This window comes from Gopherus flavomarginatus, chromosome 15 (genome assembly GCF_025201925.1).
Source record: "Gopherus flavomarginatus isolate rGopFla2 chromosome 15, rGopFla2.mat.asm, whole genome shotgun sequence".
In the NCBI taxonomy this organism is placed as follows: domain Eukaryota; kingdom Metazoa; phylum Chordata; order Testudines; family Testudinidae; genus Gopherus; species Gopherus flavomarginatus.
Genome location: NC_066631.1, coordinates 27,596,842 through 27,614,617, shown reverse-complemented (window position 1 = coordinate 27,614,617; position 17,776 = coordinate 27,596,842). Strand labels below are relative to the sequence as shown.

The following is a 17,776-nucleotide window of genomic DNA, read 5'->3' as shown; positions in this document are numbered from 1 at the left end:
TCAAAGTAGAGATTTGAATGACCAGGACCTGGTAAATGGAGGCAGAGTACCACTTCCCAGCAAGATGTTGGTGTTTGAAGTCCCTGTGGGGCTAATTTGAGAACCGTAGTACAAAAAGCATGACTTGGGGGCAGAAGCAGGGTTTGAGAGGCTACATGGATATAAAACAAAAGACTTGAGCACAAACCACAGATGCTATTAACTTCCTACTGTCTGCTGCTTTACATCATAAAGCTAATCCTTGCTGCCTTGTTTCCTAGGAATAATTTTATCAGTAAAGACACGCTCTGAACAACGGGTGTTGAAGCTGAAGCAAGCAAATCTGCAACTTGCTACAAAAGTCGAACAACTTGAATACAGCTGCACAGAGAAGGTAAGAAGAATCATAAAAATTTAAACAGCTGCATGAGCTCGACTAGCCCTTTCTAGGAGACCAATGGCCAGGTGATGCTCTGGGCTCTGTTTTGTCCCAGCAGCACGATTTGAGATGTTGCACCTTGGCCATGAAATCTACCCAGCTCCTATGCAGTAGGTACGAGCACCTTGGGGCATCCTATAAACAAACAAAAGGTCCCATTCAAACAAGGGTAATATTTCCAGTTCCCTCTACCACTTCTTTGATGTAGGGTAAGCACATATTTGATTAGCAATGCCTTGCTGAAGAGCTGGGCTGTTTCCCTTGTCAGCAATGGGAGAAGAGCTCTCTGGTTATAGTTTGGAAAGTGTTTTAGGATATGAGCTACATTAATAAGATTTTGTTTCCAACAGGAGCAAGAAATTGAAAGGCTCAACAAGCTGTTACAACAGCATGGACTTGTCCACCAGCCACAATAAAGGACTTGCTGTCTAGGGTGAGGGAAATCCTTCCCTGAGGAAGTTCCAGTGCAAAAAATGCTAGTTTGACCATCCCTTGTTGACCTCTATGATACTTTATATACCTCCATGCTCTCTTGTATAGTATTATCTAGATGTAGTTTCTACTTTACTACTCGAGATTTAATCAAGAGTCTGGTTAAGGTGTTGCAAAGCTCCTGTAGTGTCCAGGTAGTCTTACAACAGATTGACAAATTAAACAAGCATTCTCCCTTAAACAATGTAGTGCATAAATCTTGAATTGTATAGCTGTGCAGTTAATGCTGCAACACATTAAATAAAGTTGGATATTTACAAAGCTGTGAATATTGAGGGCACAACTTATTTCAAGGAGTTACTGGTTTTTGCTGCGTGTTCTTCATTTGCAATACCCAGTAGGAGTTAGCAATTCAAGAAGCCAGCTCAGCATTATTCTGGCTCTAAATCACCTCCTACTCTATTCCCATTTGTCCTTGTCCGAGTAGCTTCCTTGCTAATCTTTGCTCTGGCCGTTTCATCCTGTTGCTGGGTAGCATTCACTTCCGGAGGTGCTGTTGAACTTAACTGTGCAATTAGTCCCAGGACGTGCAATTTTGAACAAGAGCAGAACCACATCAGCTACATCCAGATAAGGTAGGCGTCCTCAGCAGCAGGCTTGAATGCTTTGCAGTATATTATTTCTTCAGTTCTTGCTCTTCATTTTCATTAGCATGTGGGCTGGGGAAAAAGGGAACTGTGTAACTGAAGCTCTTAAAATAAAACATTGAAGTAGTGGTGTGTGTAAAAGTTAGTGTGCTACTGAAGAGGATTATGCTCCAAAACAACCTACCATAACAGATCGTTCCAGCTAGCAGGATTGTTCTTTAGACTCAATGCAAACTTGACGAAGGTGCTGGAAAAGGCCCACTCAGTGAGTGCACTCTTATTACATGCGCAGGCACAGTTTTGAAGTGTGGAAACGGATGGGTGGGATTTCAAGAGTACTTGGTGTTGGCAGAACTGCTCTCATTGATTCCCATGCAAGCAGATCAGCCAATACCAAGGACACTGGAAAATCCCCACCCTGTCTGTTTAGCTTTCTTAAAGAGTTTAATTTCAGCCTTCAGAGTCATAAGAAGCGTATTTCCTACTATCTTTAAAAGCAGGTGAGGCTGAGGGCTTAGTTCATCTAATGCTTAGTGATTACTTAGTTTAAGAAGTAGAACTTGAATGGGATTTGGATGTATACTTACTTTAAACAAATGGAAAGAAAAAATCAAAGGGTAACTTGGCATCAATGGTTGGTTGAGTTTTATAGCCTGGCTCTGCTGGTGTAGAAACATCAATGAAAGTAACAGAACTTCCTATCTGAATAGTTTTTTCACTTCCAAAATTAGTCTGCAATAAAGATACAGATAAGTGTTAGGCTCACCCTGGTTTTATACAGCTGATTTTTCACTAGGAGTTAAATATTTAGCTGTCACTGGTAACATAGGTACTTTGACATCATGCAATTTCCTTTTTGAGACGTGTACAATTTCACTGGAAACTTGTTTGTAGCAAGGAGTCCATGGTTATGTTTGAATTGCAGTGAAAACTGATGGATACATTCTAACAAAGTTTTATCTTGATCTCTTTCTGACAAACTAACAGCTTGTCTACACTGGCACTCTACAGCACTGCAACTTTCTCACTCAGGGGTGTGGAACCCCCCCGCCCCCAAGCGCTGTAATGTGCCAGTATAGACAGTGCACCAGTGCTGGGAGCTACGCCACTCATGGAGGTGTTTTTTAGAGCTCTCTCCCAGCGCGGTGCTGCGACTACACAAGTCACATTAAAGCACTGCTGCGGCTTTACTGCGGCCACTGAAGAAGTGCCTTAAGGGAAACATAAGAGCAACAATGTTTATAGAACAAGGCCTCTGTCATGCACAACTTATAGGTAATGTATAATAAACTCCCACCTTTAGTGTTCTAAATAAAACACATTCTTCCACTATTAAATCAAGCAAGTTTACCACATACCTGGGCCAGTATGGTGGTAATGACCATTGCTGAGACGTTCACGATTCTAGCTTGTGGGTTCACCAAAGATCCATATTTACTCCATTTCACTTCTATTTCAAATGATACTGGGATTTGGCATAGACCCTGAAAACATTACAAATTAGCTTATATTGATTTTTGCTTCATTCATTTTATTAAACATGTACAATAGCCAACAGCTCAATGTGGGAGTTTTGTAAATTACCAGAGTAACTCCATAGTTCCCCTCAATAGACAATGCTGCTATCCATGTGCTGTGGTACACTATTCATGCGAGCGTAAAAGCACTTGGGTCCTCACCCGATGTTAATCACTGTAGCTTCACTGACTTTACTGTGGACTTCAGTGTCCATTTACAGCAGCTGAGGACTCAAGTGTGTGCATGTTAAAAGAAAAATGAGTTATTTTCACCTGTTCTGAAGACTGGATGTGAGTGATTGGCACCCAATCCAATACATCTTGGGCCTGAGAATTTCCAAATGAAGCTACATATTCTGGAAAATTTTGTCCTTTCAGTACATTCAGGATGATATTGGCCAAGAGTTGACATTCTGTACTTGCAGTGATTCTTTCAGAAAAGAAAAGATCAATTTAAGTGAAATCTTGTGGGTTAGCATAGCAATGATTTCCCCTTGCTCACCTACAGTGCTGACTATAGCTGGCAATATATATACAGCTATTCCAAGACAATTCAGTTACATTACTTTTAAACTAAGTATTCAACACCCATCTCCACTACCAGTACATTGTACAAAAGTTATAGCATCTGAACAGATTCTAATAGGGTAAATGGAACTATTACTAGTGGATTATAGCTTGTGAATAGATAGATAAATGCTCAATGGAAAGTTACCCTCTTACCTTAGTTTACAGCCAGATATCATATTATAACCAAATAATACTGGGGTTCTGACTCCTTCTACTGCAAGACAGTCCTGATTCGATGAGCTTTGCAAAATAGTAAGTTGACCGTATGTATTAGCACTCTGAATAATGCCAGATGTAATAGAGTGTTAAGGCACAATATTAAATATTCAGACTGTTATGAAGTAGGAATCCTTAGTAAAATCCTCAAAATGCAAGTGAAAATGCTACAATAATACAAGATACTCTGTAGGTAGTTTAGAAATGTTACTAGAATACATAATCAGAGCCTGATCCTGTTTCCTCGGAAGTCAATGGCAAAGCTCCCACTGATTATAGTGGTACAGGATGAACCAGTGGATATTTCTGAAACATGGGCTAGCAGGAATGCATAATTTTGGGGAAAAATAATGCTATAAGCCATCCTTGAAATAATCATAAAGAATCATAAAGGCACAACATCTGCTTGCCCACCTTTTACTATGAAGACAGTGAATGCTTATATTTCATTCATTGATCTGAAGTACTTGCCCTAGTCAAGAAGCTCTCTCAAAGCTGCTATAAGCCACATTTAGATGTTAAAAGGATATCCAGGAGGTCTAAATCCTGCCCTCAGAGGCAATCCAATAACATAACCAGGATTTCCACTAAGAGGGACTGGCTTTGTGTTTAGCTGTAACACAAATTACACTACATTAGTTCTTATGCCTTACTTAAATATTTGGAAGACAGAGACAGTCAATTCATTTAGGATAAGCTGTCTTGAATAGTCTGAAATATCAATCCACACAAGACTTCTGCCTAAGACTACAAGAGTGTTTACTGAAATCAGAGCAACACTTTGCCTTAATTACACACAGGTGTACAGTCACCTGCTGAGCCTTCAAAAGGAAAAACATCAAAACATTTGGAGGATGTGAACATACAGCTCTGAAATTCTGCCTTGCTCATCCATCCAGTGTAAGCTGTGTTCTACTTTACTGGTAATTAGCTCTGATGAAAGTTTTTAATAAGGTTTATTATTAAATTATCTTTCAGCAAATCCTCTACAATATCTTTAGACTTTACCTGAGTAAAAGTAATTTCAAAGCTTTGCTGTATTGGAAGCCTTGTATTGTTAATTGTCCCCAGGACAAAAGAAACAGCTGCAGCTGTTATTTCTCCTGCATCGGTGTATGTAATAGAATAACTCACCTGAAAACAGAGTTTTCCATATTAATTAGAACAAGTAAAAAATGAGCTCAAAACCAGACTATATAAGGAATCTTTCCACACTTCTCCCCTTCTTTAGGGATAAATGTGCTGGAAGATCACAACCACCACCATCTAGAAACTTGCACCTTCTCAGGTGCACTACCCATGTAAAGTCCCATGGCTGTAGAAAGGCAGGATTTGAATCACTAATCAATACATGGCTGATCATTTTATGGTGGCCACATATTAGAAGTCAGACATACCTACATATGGTTTTATAAAATTTTAATGGATAGGGACTGATGGAGTCTGGGGGGGGAAATAACCTCTGTATTCTGGCTTTTCCCCTCATCAGGAAGGAACTTTGGGGAAAAGAGAATAAGTAGGCACTCTCTATCTTCCCATTCATCAACCGACTACAGAAGTGACCTTCAAGGAAGTAGTTGTGGTCTAGCCTAAGAGAAAAATGTGATCCTTACAAAGATGCAAAGAGAGATCAGTATCCCTCTCAATAGATGTAGGAGATAAAGGACACAAATGTAACAAATCAATACATTTGTTATCAGTGTATAGGAATAATTTAATGCTTCCCAGTTTCCTCAAAACTGATTTCCTGACACCATCTCTCCTACTCACTGTCCTATACCAACCCTCAAGTTTAGTTATTTTCAAAAAATATATAGACATGAACTAATATGCATTGTACCAACCCAACCAGCAGTTTAATCTTATTTTGTGTATTTCTTCTTCCCCCAAGCATCCTGTCTCAGATTCATCTTCGATTCTAAGCTCCTGGAGACAGAGACTGTATCTTGTCTATGTAAACTGCCACATACGAATAGTAAATATTAAGTAGTAATAGATGGATTTTATCCTACGTCTACATATTGCATTAGTGTGCATTTCCAATCCAATTGCTGGATACCATGCTGTATATTGTAAGGCTCTGTTCTCTCAAAGATAAAGTTACTCTTCCCCACATTTTAGCTGGAAGTGTCATGATTTGCAGTAGTTTGAGAAGTAGGAGTGAAATAGGAATGATCTCATACATACATGTCTTTAATTTAGTACAAAGAGGAAAAACAATGTGTACCTACCCCAAGAACTACATTTATGCACACTTGATCATCCAAATACTTGGGGAGCAAAAGGACATCACTACTGTTAAGCAGAGTACGTGTTCCACTCAAAGACTGGATAGTTATGGTCTGGACAGTAACGTTAACCTGAAACATAAACAAGTGTCATTTCTTAATACTGGGTATAACTGAACTGTTAGGCACATGATCCTGCCTGGATGACTGATACTCATAGACTCATAGACTCATAGACTCTAGGACTGGAAGGGACCTCGAGAGGTCATCGAGTCCAGTCCCCTGCCCTCATGGCAGGACCAAATACTGTCTAGACCATCCCTGATAGACATTTATCTAACCTACTCTTAAATATCTCCATACCTTTTCTTGTTTAACAGAAATCCAAGTGTTATAATTCAGAAATCTTAGAACAGTGGTTTCATGGAAAGTAGTAGTTTGTTTCTTACAGACAGCTACATTAGCCAGGAGCTACAGGCATTTGTCTGTACTCTGGAAGGGCATGCTCTAAAACCCTCAAGAGCTAGCCTGAGGTTTCTGTTCCAGAGGGACAGAACAATGGTCATGTTACATGAATTGCTGAATACCAGTCAGATGTTCTATTTTTAATAGCAAACATGAGCTAACCTAGACTCTATAATTATATTTGGGTGGGGATTCAATCACCAGAATTAATAAATCTTCTCAGGCAGTAGCTCCAAGTTCTTGAGCACCCTTTCACTTATTAACTGTACCACTGCTGACAGAAGACATGCTAACTGGTTTAAAGTGCATATTTTGCTTGGATTAAACAGCAAGAGAGTGAAATCCTGGCCTTGCTGAAGGCAATGACAAAACTCCCATTGACGTCAATGAAGCAAGGATTCCATCCCAAGCCTGTCTCATCTAAGAAATGATGTTACTTACCATCTGACTTGACTTAGGTACCTAGGGGAGGGAACAAAAACAAGCTATTTCAGACAACAGCTAAATCATTAGCTAAAAAGAGCAAATAAATAAAAAGGTAAGAGGTTAAGACTTCATTGCTTTGGTATTTCTTCTCTACCAACAATTATCTAATATTACAATGGCTTTCACATCAGGGAAGTAACTAGAAATACCATATATTATCCTCACTGCCACAATTAGCTACTCCTCGTGACTCAAGAGCAAAATCGTGTGGTTCTTATGGTCTGCTCCAGGGCCCGTTGAAATCAGTGGAAAAATTCCTAGATTTCAATGGGTTTTGCATCAGGCCCTAACTTTGGCTAAACTCCCACAGATAATTAATAATAATTAATACATTCAGCAAGGAATAGGCAGATCTAAGATTTTCTTAAAAGGTTACCAAAACTTGGTGTCTGCTCTTATTTTCCAGTCTTGCCTGCCTTTTTGCAACACAAACTCTGAAGATAAAGTGAGCAGGATATATCTAGGCTCCTGGCAATCGGCTCATTATGAAAGCCTAGGCATGCACATTGAAAGCAGAAACCCATGCCTCTACAGTAAGTCCACTAGCTCAGCAACAGCAATCCTAGAATCATTTACAAACTCACATCTTCCAGGCTGTCTTTTGGTTATCTAAGCCCCCAGCAAATAAGTGCTTCTCCTTTGTGAGCTTGAAAGGGGGGTGGAGGGAATGGCTATTTCTACAAGGTATGATGGTGAAGAAGATCTTTTCCAAATCCCATTTAAACTCCTATATAAAAGGAAACAGTCATCATCCCACTTCCCTTAGGAAGTGGAAATTATGTAATTCTAAAGATGTGAAGAGGAGATAGGAAATAAATACCAAATGTCAACCAGCAGCTGTGTTTCAAAAGCCTACTTACTGCTAAAATGCTGGAGTTGGCGTAGAACAGCATACTAAGTGCTTGAGTGGTGTTACAATTTCCCACATTTATCATTCTACTGCATTTCACGGCCTGGTTTACTAGAAAACCTGTAAAAAAGTATTACTGAGAGAACTAAAGAAAATACCATTTATGAAAAGCAAAAGACATAAAAATCTCAAGTAAATGCAACACTGAAAGTGAATGTGAAGTAATTCTTAGACAGCTCTCAATTAAAAGATTGTCTATTCACACCTCTATACAAGCATATGACTATATCTCAGAATCAGTGCCTACTATGCAGCCTATGGTACAACTGTAGCTAAAAAGCTTTATCGCTTTTATAGTGAAAATCCTGATGTTTCAAGTTAAATTCAAAACTAAGAGAGTTTACCTTTTCATTAAAATTTTAACGGTCATGGAGGGCAAAAAAAATAGGGAATTTGTTTTCCATTTCTTTGACATTTTGATTTTTGTTGAGAGACAGAAAAGAGAGCCACACTTTTTCACATAGTTTAAAGAGGATTTTCATGATTTTATTGTAGATCATTAGTTATATGCACATATGCTCATTTAGGACATGATCACATTCTTACTAAACATTATTTCCTAAAAATAGAAATTTACAACAAAATCTAGTATTAGACTTATGTCTGCATTTAGGGTTCTCAAAAGCTTATCTTTCTTCCTTTAACGAGGGATTTCTCAGTTTTTTGTCCCCCATTATCTACCTTATGTCAATACTTTTATTTGCCATCTAGTATCTTCTGTAACATACACTGTCTTGTATCTCTGAAGCATTTTAGGATATTGTTGGTATGAAAGATAGAAATCCAGGGCCCAACCCTACAACTCTTACTCAAGCAAGCAGAGCTTACTCATGTGAGGAACTTCCTTGGCTTCAGTGGGGACACCTTCCAAGCGTTGCAGGATTGGGCCTTGTTTCATGTAACCCCATCCCACCTTGCATCATCACCCTCACATTAGTTCTATTGCAGCCGTAAGGCCAAAGGGGCTCAGTTTCAGAAACAGAAAAGCGACCCATTAATGGGACTCAGTGATTTATATGTGTGACTCTGAATGGCTCTGTCTACATGGAACACAGTTTCTTGTCTATGACCAAAAGGAACAAAAATAGCTAAGTACCCTTTTTATAAATGAAACTATCCAGATTTGGACAGGTAAGTGTGCTAGTTCATTTGAATCATCTACAAATTGGAGTGGCAGGAGAACAAAAGCACACACTAAAAAGAGGATAAACAGGAATTAGAATGCATTTTCCAACCTGCAGGATTAGCATCAGAGCACTGAGAGGAGACAAGAGGAGCAGGCAATCTCAGAAATGCATCAGCCGTCTGTACAGGAACACCATACTGCCAAATAGAGGGGCAAACCCAAGCTTGTAGATTTTCAGTACACAGAAAGATTAATAAAATATACAACAAATTTAACCAGAACTATTAACGTTTTGTTTGCTTCTACAATGGCTCCCAATATACCAAACTTCTCCACCCACCAATAACTCAAGTCAAGATCATGTTACCATTGTAAATTGACTGCTAAATTAAAGATCTGCTACAATCACTGGAAATTCTCCAGCTCATCTGCTGTTACAAAAATAAAACAAATCTTCTCAAAGACTATAAAGTCCATATTTTAAAAATTTGCACTGACAACTGGCTACATAAACCCTACTTGCTATATTTTAATAGTATCTTGCCATTTTCTTTTTTTATTGCCAATAGCAGAAGTAGCATAAGGAAGCTGCATGTTTCCCAGATGTTAAAAATTCACTTCGATTTTGGAGAAGACTGAAGCCAAATGCTGCACTTTAATCTTTTGCTCCGAAATGTTTATATTTAATGAAGGACTATAATGAAGTCTGTATTTGTCAGAAAAGTAACTTTAAGTTGATGCAAACAATATTTATTCAATTATATACGGAAAGATTCGTTAGCAAGAGTGTTTTATGATCAAAGAAAGTACATTTAAAATATTGCAAATATAAATAGAATCAGATTATTTTTACCTCATATCTAGCAGTTTCATTTGCATCAGAGGAATTCGGAGCATCTGATTCAGTATTCAAGAGAACGTCAGATTCCGCACTGAAGGTAACACCTTCAAACTGTTTAAGCAAACTATCAAAATTTTGTGAAGTAGGCATTTCAGGAGGAATAAAGGACAGTGCTTGGTTATCTGTGAAAAAATATTTTATAAGTGAGAAAGTTTAGATAAAAGTTATAAAAATTGTGTCTAGTAACATACATTTCCATTGTGGAGACAGGAACATACCCTTAGAATTTAAAAATGGGAAGGAAAATACCAGAATAGAATGAATATTTCTCAAAGTTTTCTAGGAGGTACCAGCCGGTAGCCATAATTTGGCCCCAATTCAAAAAAGCACTTAAGCCTGTGCTCAAAATTAAGCACAGGATAAAATGCTTTCCTAAATTTGGGACCTTTTAAACCAAAGTCTCTGATTTGATCATACATTCTGATACCAAGACATAACAATTAATGGATAGTGCTTAAATTACTATTTCACAGTCGTGATGAGATGAAAAAATTACAGCATGAACTCTATTTCATTTATGTGAAAGCCCCCACAAGACTGACACTGGTAGAGCTGGAAAAAATTTCAACAGTTGCACAGTTACAGCTGGAGCTAGTTAGTTCCCCCTGCAGAAAATATCGACTTTTCATCTAAAAATGTAAACAGTTTTAGTTTTCTGATTAAAAATTTAAAATTTGAGAAAAGCAAACATTGTCCACAATAATCTTCATTTAGTCAAAAGGCCAATTTCCCACTGAAAAAAAGTTTTGATGGAAATCTTCAACGAGCCCTAATTAGATCCCAATCCCATTCTCTCTATAGAGAGGCTCTGTATGAGGGCAAAACTCCTTTGATAAACCTGTTAGTGTTTTGTCAGGGCAAGGAGTATGACACCAGACCCCTCAGCACACAGGGATAACCAGTCTTCTTGCAAGTGTGGTTACTTGCAATTTTAGTCTTTATTTTTGCCATCCAAAGAGTTTTCAAGATGACATTACATTGCTTAGCCTCAGTTAGAGATCTACTTACAGTTTGTAGCATGAATGCAGAAAATACTTGGATTGTTCTGATCAACTAACTTAAATATCCTTTCAGGTGGATGTGCTGCAACATCGATTGAATATATAGCTGCTTCCTGACTGCAAAGCTGGCTGTCACCTCTGCAAACAAATATACAGATCCAACAAAGTCAATCTTGACAGTGTTATTTTAAAATCTTTATATACATGTATTGTTGTAACAGAAAGAAGGCAACAGTGGGGATGGATAGCTGCAGTAAAGATTTGAAGATCATTTATGCATCCTTACAAGGTTTAACATTTTATACCGTTTATCCCAGGAACAAACAACAACAATTTGCCATTCACCAATATCTTTTCTTCATGGATTTCAAAACAGAGGGATGTGATAATAGCCACAGTTCAAAGTATGACAGCATTTGATGACAATTATATAAAAGATGACAACTCAGATGGGATCCAGTTGGCTTCAGACACCACAATGGCAGGTGTGTTAAAGACTGGACATTCAGAAAGTGCTTTTATTCATACCAGAGAGAAGGTAGGGGATGGTTCGGAACAAGGTTGAATGTAGAGAAAGCTGCAAGAGGATCAGGAGAAAATTAGATGCATGGCCTTGAGATAGCACAGAATCATATCACTCATCTTCATAAAAAGAATATAATGAACTTCTCACAACACATAGGATATAAGGGATGGAATGAGAAACATCAAAGAAGGGAAATACTGAGTCAGTTTAGGATAGGTACAATGCGTTACCAGCATCCTCAATGAAAATCAACAAGAGAATTTGGTTTTGCAGCAGTATGGTCAATAGTGAGTGGGGTTTTCCATGCACCTCAGTGGATGGTAGATGTCACACTCTGAAGAGTACCAATCCCCCCTACGTTGGCTGGTGGACTTGAATATGAGACTGTGGTTCCTCATGTCCTAGAGTGTATGGATACTACAGACTGGTCAAAAGCAGTGCAAGGACATCATCAAAAGTAAAAGAAATTGCATATATAGAATTACATAATCCTGAACCCTATATTTCTCTTTTATTAAGTGATGCTAGTTAGACATAATCCATTAGGTAGAGAGTTGTAAACTATTTCATAAGGTGAACCACAACTTAATAGGCCCACATCATGGACCGTATTCCTGCTCCCTCAGGATCCCACAGACTACCTCCCCTCCCATTCATAATTATAACACACCTGTAGCAACCACAGCAATTGCTTACATGAAAGTTACCATCTTTAAAATGAGATGTAAAAGTGAGATGTAAAACTTGTGGTCATTGACAGTCCCCTGACATGTCACAAGACAGCTTGAGAAAAAAAGTACAGCTTGATTCTATGCATTTCTAGTTGACAAGAATAAAATATTCATAGCAGAGGATTCAACTGTCATTCAAAACGGCTTTGATTACACCTTTCTGATAATATATATATAAAATACCTATAAATGGGTGGCAATATGCATTGTGGCAAGAACAAAGAAATAGCAGTCCCAGGTGGCTGAATGATTCAAATTTCAAAGCACTGAGAATAAACTCTGTTATTCACATTGGGCTAATTTATGCAGGAAGTGGGTTGAAGAGCTATGCTTATTGTTCTGAGAGGTCACATTGAGCTATTTTAAATTAAGACTCTAAAATGAGCTTGCTTAACTCCTGTTTGAGAGGCTGGAGCCAGTGCAAAGCTACACACTGAAACAGGTTGTAAACAGCAACAAAAAAACAATAATCCAGCATTATTACTATCATGTTATATTTTAATATTTTACTATGTTACTTTAGAAAGGCAAATTCCCAATGAGATGAAGAGATTCTATGCTTGTTCCTAAAAGAGAGATCAGAGGAAAGCTCCCATTATCTAATGATGGCCATGATGCTATCACGTTCCTAGTTAACATGACCAGGACTCCTTACAGCAAAGGGTTCCCAAATTAACACTGATGGACTGCTGGTGGTCCATGGAAAGAGCCACCTGCTCACCTAGTGCTAAGGTTCCTAAATTTCCAGCTTCTAAATTGTATTGATAGGAAGCTGCAAATATTTTACTCTTTCTCTTAAAAGCAATGCCCTTAATGTCATGATAAGGCATAGAGTCAGTACTGACACAGAGGGAAAGGTGTAACCTACATCACTCCCTGCAAAACCTGTATTTTTGTTCAAGATCTCCTATCCAAGCAACAGACAGACATGGCCTTGCTTAGTTTGACAGGTCTGATGAGATTACAGTCCAAGGCACAGCACAGTGAAATTAATGTAGAAGTTCAAACATCTGTTCCAAATAGCCACTCAGTGCTATAATAGACACTAAATTACCTTTGCATCTCCATGTCAAGATGTAGGCTGAAGTCATTCCTGAAGTATTAATAAGAATTTAAGTGCTGGCACTATTCTTGATGTCAGAACAATTAGAGGTTCAGCTCCATAGCCTTAAATATTCACATCCCACTCAAAAGTGATCTTTTACAAACTTCCAGCTCCCTTTTTTACTCCAGAAACAGTTCAGTGCAAACAGACACAGATACCATTATCAACCTCCCTTGGGACTTCTCTTCAGCTGTAAAGAGATCTCACTAAATCTAACTCCAGGCTGTGACGGGGGTATACAAACCCCACATTGGACGGGAAGGGGTTAAAAAGCAGGCATAAACTGAAGCCTCCCTGCCCTACCACGTCTGTGAGGCATTTCAAGCCTGGATGAAGAGCCTTACAAAGAAGGAAGCCCAGGCCTGTTTGGGGAGAAGCGTAATTGAGGACAAAAACTCTTCCATGACCACAGCCAGTCTGAGCAGAACTGGGCATACCTTGAAGGTCTATTTCAGAGCTTCTGTCAGTGATTTACCTGTGAGCTTTGAACCCTTACACAGATTGCTGGAGGTCCCTTGTTTGAAGGCAGGCCTGCTGCTGTCTTTCACTAGTTTCTTTATGATAGTCCCAGAAGGGGAAGACTCCCATGGGATTCAGGTGAAGGCCTAAGTCTCCTAGGCCCTGTAGATCTGTGCTGATGACTGGATGGTGGGTGAATGCAGTGCCCTGTCACACGGCAAGGGGGTTCTGTGGGAAAACAAGCCCACGACACAGACCCTAGCCTGTATCCATTGAATTCAACAAAACTGGCAGGAACAGTACTTGGTCCTGCTAGTGAAGGCAGGGGACTGGACTCAATGGCCTTTCAAGGTCCCTTCCAGTTCTACGAGATAGGTATATCTCCATATATTTATTTAATTTTGTTACTGAATTCAGTGAGAATATGATGGGACTCCGCATCTTCAAGCTGAAAAAATAAAGTTATTCATGAACTTACGTGACAATGTGAACTGAACATGTAGTAAAGAGACTGAAATCTGCGGCACTGCAGTCTGGGTCACAGCAGCAATTTACATCACACTGTGCCACCAAGAGGTCACAGACACACAACGCAGCAACTGGAAAGAAGAAGATTTAAAATAAAATTAGGAATGATTTTTAATGCATAATAAAACATTCTTTATATTTTTTTTTCACAGTGTCCTTCTTTAACTGCAGTTAAATGTTTGTATCTAAATCCTAAGGTATTGTTGTTTTTAAAACCATGAATTATTAAGATACACATTTTCTCAAGCAGTGACCGTATGATGAGCAATTAACAAAATCAAGGGCATACTAGAGAGCTGAGTCTGCATTCCTTAGGAATCTAAAACTCCTAGTGAAATCAACAGGAATTTTGAAGATGTCAACAAAATATGATCACTACCCAATATTGATATAGAAAAAGTTGTATTAATAAATGTTGTTTTATATTTATGTTAGAATCTAAATAAATAGATCATTTTGTTATAACTCCCACACAATTCCAAGGACAAGACATGCTCCAGGTATAGTAATATCATATTTTCCTGATGTTTCAATATGAGTTGATTTTTTTCAAGATGAGCATTTATTTTCTCTCTTTCCTCCTGTTTCCATATAATCTTTGCAGTTTCATGTTAAAAATTCTTCTAGTTTCAATTAACCCCCTAAAAGCTGCACCTGGAGGAAAGACAGGGCATGCTAAGGCCTAATTTGCTGATGAAGTCCAGCTTGGAGAGGAGTTGGGCTGGGCTTATAAAGCCGGGATGCTGGCAACAGAAAGTCTGGCTGTAGCACTCCTAGAGAGAAGGGAGGTGAGTTTGAGGCTATTGGGCAGGGGTTCTCAAACTGAGGATAAGACTCCTCAGGGGGTCATGAGCTGTTAGCCTCCACCCCAAGCCCTGCTTTGCCTACAGCATTTATAATGTTGTTAAATATATATATAAAAAAAATAACTTATTGGGAAGGGGGGTTGCACTCAGAGGCTTGCTATGTGAAAGGGGTCACTAGTACAAAAGTTTGAGAACCACTACTATAGGGCTCTGCAGTTACTCCCTGTGAGCAGGGAGTTTGAGCTGGTACACATGGGGGAGGACCAGATGATCTAGGAAGAAGCAACAGGATCTGAGTCAGAGACCTACAGTTTGCAGGTACAAGGTCTCTCCACTGGAACAGTGGGCAGGCCCAGGTTCCCCTACTGGCCACAAGGGAAAGGGCACAATCAGAGCAATGCTGGATAAGATTCCCTGAGACCAGTTGTGCAGAAGGACTTTGGCACCTGGCTGGAAGGCTGAGTCACGAAGACAAGGCAGTAGCCCCTGAAGGAAGAGAGGAGCTACAGCTGGCAAGAGTGTGGTGGAGTGCAACCACAGAAAGGGGTGTTAGCCATTCTGAGGATTGCTTCTGTACAGCTAGGAGGGGGTGCCATCTGTGGTGTGTAGTGCACCCCATCACCTATCAATAAGATTAGTTGCTTTTTCTTTTAATTCCCATAATTTAGTGTTTCAATTAGGACAAAACCAAAACATTCTTTGGAATATCACATTTGGAAGTGAGGGATTTTGACTGACAATATGAAATTGTCAAGTCCAGTTAGTAGTAAAATGGTCATTATTTGCACATCCATAGTAGCTTTAACAGGATTTCAAGGTGTCTAATCATTTAAGCTTTAGACATAAGCAAGCATTACTACTCTAATTTTAAAGGCGGGGAAAGCCAAGGCTTGAATGAGTCTCCAGAGAGTCGGTTGCAAAGCAAGGCATACAACTCAATAGTGTTAGCACCCAGGCCACTGCTCACCGTTGTTGGTTTTTTGCTATTAGCTGTTGTGAGTAAATGTAGACTGGAGGGAGGCACTAGAGATTCAGAGTCTGCAGCCTCTGGAATTTGGATCAGTGATGTATTTACCAATGGATTGGAAGGGCCAAAGCCTAGAACAGTAAGGGATAACAGCTGTCAGTAAGGAGACAGATGACTTCATAATCCTTTATAATTTCAATTTGTAAATTTTAAATTTCACTATGGCCCACTGGATGCTCTCTGATCACTGACACAGTGTCCAACATGCCCTCATTAATGCCTGAAGAGCTCTGTCTGCTTCAAAGTCTGTCTTAACAACAGAAGTTGCCCAATAAGATATTACCTCATCCACTGTCTCTCTCAGAAGTTCTAATAGCTGAATTTGGCACCAGACTCCTGAATTGGCTATGTAAAACAGGGATCAATTTTGAGGGACTTCTAAGTCCTCTGACATTTGGAAAGGAGTGTACAGGGGCAAACTTCTTAATCCCTCAAGTGATGTGGGGTGAGGATGGGACAGTAGTAGCTGTCAAGAGAGACAAATCAGGAGTGAAATGCAAAACACAGCGACCAGTTGAAAGACATTGTCAGGAGAAGCCTCTCAGCATAAAATATTTGTATTGTAGTAGTGTCTAGGAGCCCTAGTCACGGTCCTCAACTCCATCACACTAAGTGCTGTACAAACACAAAACCAAAACACAGCCACTTCTTCAAAGAGCTTTCAGTCTAAGGAAATCCTGAACCCCCTCACAACAACCTTTAGGTGCTTCAGGGGGAAAGCAAACTCTAAAATACGTGTTTCCAGTTCCTTATAGGAAAGTGTTTGTTCTCTATGCAACCCCATAAATGTAAACAGGGCTTTAGGGAACATGTTAAAAATAGCAGGAACCCTGACCTGGAGAATTTATAATGTACCCCTAAAAAGCAGGATGCAAGGCACAAAAGAGAAGGCAAAGGTGGTATGGGGGTTATTGCTAGCACGAAGACCTTGGATGAAGCCTTGCCCACAGAAGTGGGGCTTCACAGAAAGGATTTCCAGGATGACTAGGAGGGCAACTGGCCAGCAAGTGATTGTTCCAAGTCACAGGCAGGCATGAAGCCAGAAGAGGAGAAGAAACTGAAGGGAGTAGTTAAAAGGCAAAAACCATTTAAAATATTTTTAAATACAGTCAGCAGCCCAATGCTCTAAGTGAGGATCGCTAGGAGCCACCCAAAGGCCCTGAGGGCACCCCCATGGAAAGGCCACCTGGGATTTCAGAGAATTAGAGCGAGAGAAGCTACAGGTGCTGGGAGGCTTCTCCCCTCTCCTCTCTCTCCCACCCCTGACAGTCCCCATCCCTAGCCAGATCTCCCCCCATCCCTAGCCAGAGCCTCCAGCCCTAGCCTGACCCAGCTCTCCTCGCCCGTCCTGAGCCGCTCGCCGGGCGGTACCCACCGTCGGTGACTGGGGCAGGCCCGCGCCCAGCCCGGGCCTCCGGAGCCGCTGCCGCCGGGGAGGCGGCGGGCGGAGCGGGGGTTTCTGGCGGCGGCGACGCCGGGGCTGGGGAGGGGCCCAGGCCGAGCCCGGGAGCTGCGGGGCTGGCGGCGGGGCGGTCCGGAGTCTCTCGAACAGAGGGGGCGGCAGTGGCGGAGCGGCTCTGCCCCGAGACCCCCTTAGCGGCCGGGAGCGGCGGCAGCAGCAGGAGGATCCCGATCCCGAGTCTCAGCGCCACTGCCGCCATCCCCCCTCCTCCGGGC

At 40.4% G+C, this 17,776-nt stretch overlaps 2 protein-coding genes across 4 annotated transcripts in view; one reads left to right on the top strand and one right to left on the bottom strand.

Moving 5' to 3' along the window:
- The window catches only part of HVCN1 (hydrogen voltage gated channel 1), a 17,608-nt gene extending 16,429 nt beyond the window's left edge, over positions 1-1,179 (top strand). For all 3 annotated transcript variants that reach the window (XM_050924396.1, XM_050924395.1, XM_050924397.1), the window contains exons 5-6: positions 261-373; positions 769-1,179. In XM_050924396.1, coding sequence (XP_050780353.1) covers positions 261-373; positions 769-834 — 179 coding nt within the window. In that variant the 3' untranslated portion in view covers positions 835-1,179. The remainder of the gene's footprint in view (positions 1-260; positions 374-768) is intronic.
- On the bottom strand, positions 1,095-17,776 carry TCTN1 (tectonic family member 1). The gene is made up of 15 exons (XM_050924392.1): positions 17,475-17,776; positions 14,217-14,337; positions 10,925-11,055; positions 9,869-10,038; positions 9,125-9,212; positions 7,840-7,949; positions 6,935-6,955; positions 6,032-6,160; positions 4,809-4,934; positions 4,331-4,413; positions 3,738-3,878; positions 3,288-3,444; positions 2,856-2,981; positions 2,085-2,229; positions 1,095-1,569 (listed from the first exon to the last, which is right to left on the bottom strand). Exons 1-14 carry the CDS (start codon positions 17,758-17,760, stop codon positions 2,086-2,088), a joined length of 1,833 nt encoding a protein of 610 aa, XP_050780349.1. The 5' UTR covers positions 17,761-17,776; the 3' UTR covers positions 1,095-1,569; position 2,085.

Excerpts from the sequence above, each read along its gene's own strand:
- TCTN1 (XM_050924392.1), bottom strand. The coding sequence starts at position 17,760 with ATGGCGGCAGTGGCGCTGAGACTCGGGATCGGGATCCTCCTGCTGCTG. Across the intron at positions 14,338-17,474 it reads GCCTGCCCCAGTCACCGACG|TTGCTGCGTTGTGTGTCTGT; the intron begins GTGGGTACCGCC and ends TCTTCTTTCCAG. Across the intron at positions 3,879-4,330 it reads GCAGGATTTAGACCTCCTGG|ATCTGGCATTATTCAGAGTG; the intron begins ATATCCTTTTAA and ends ACACTCTATTAC.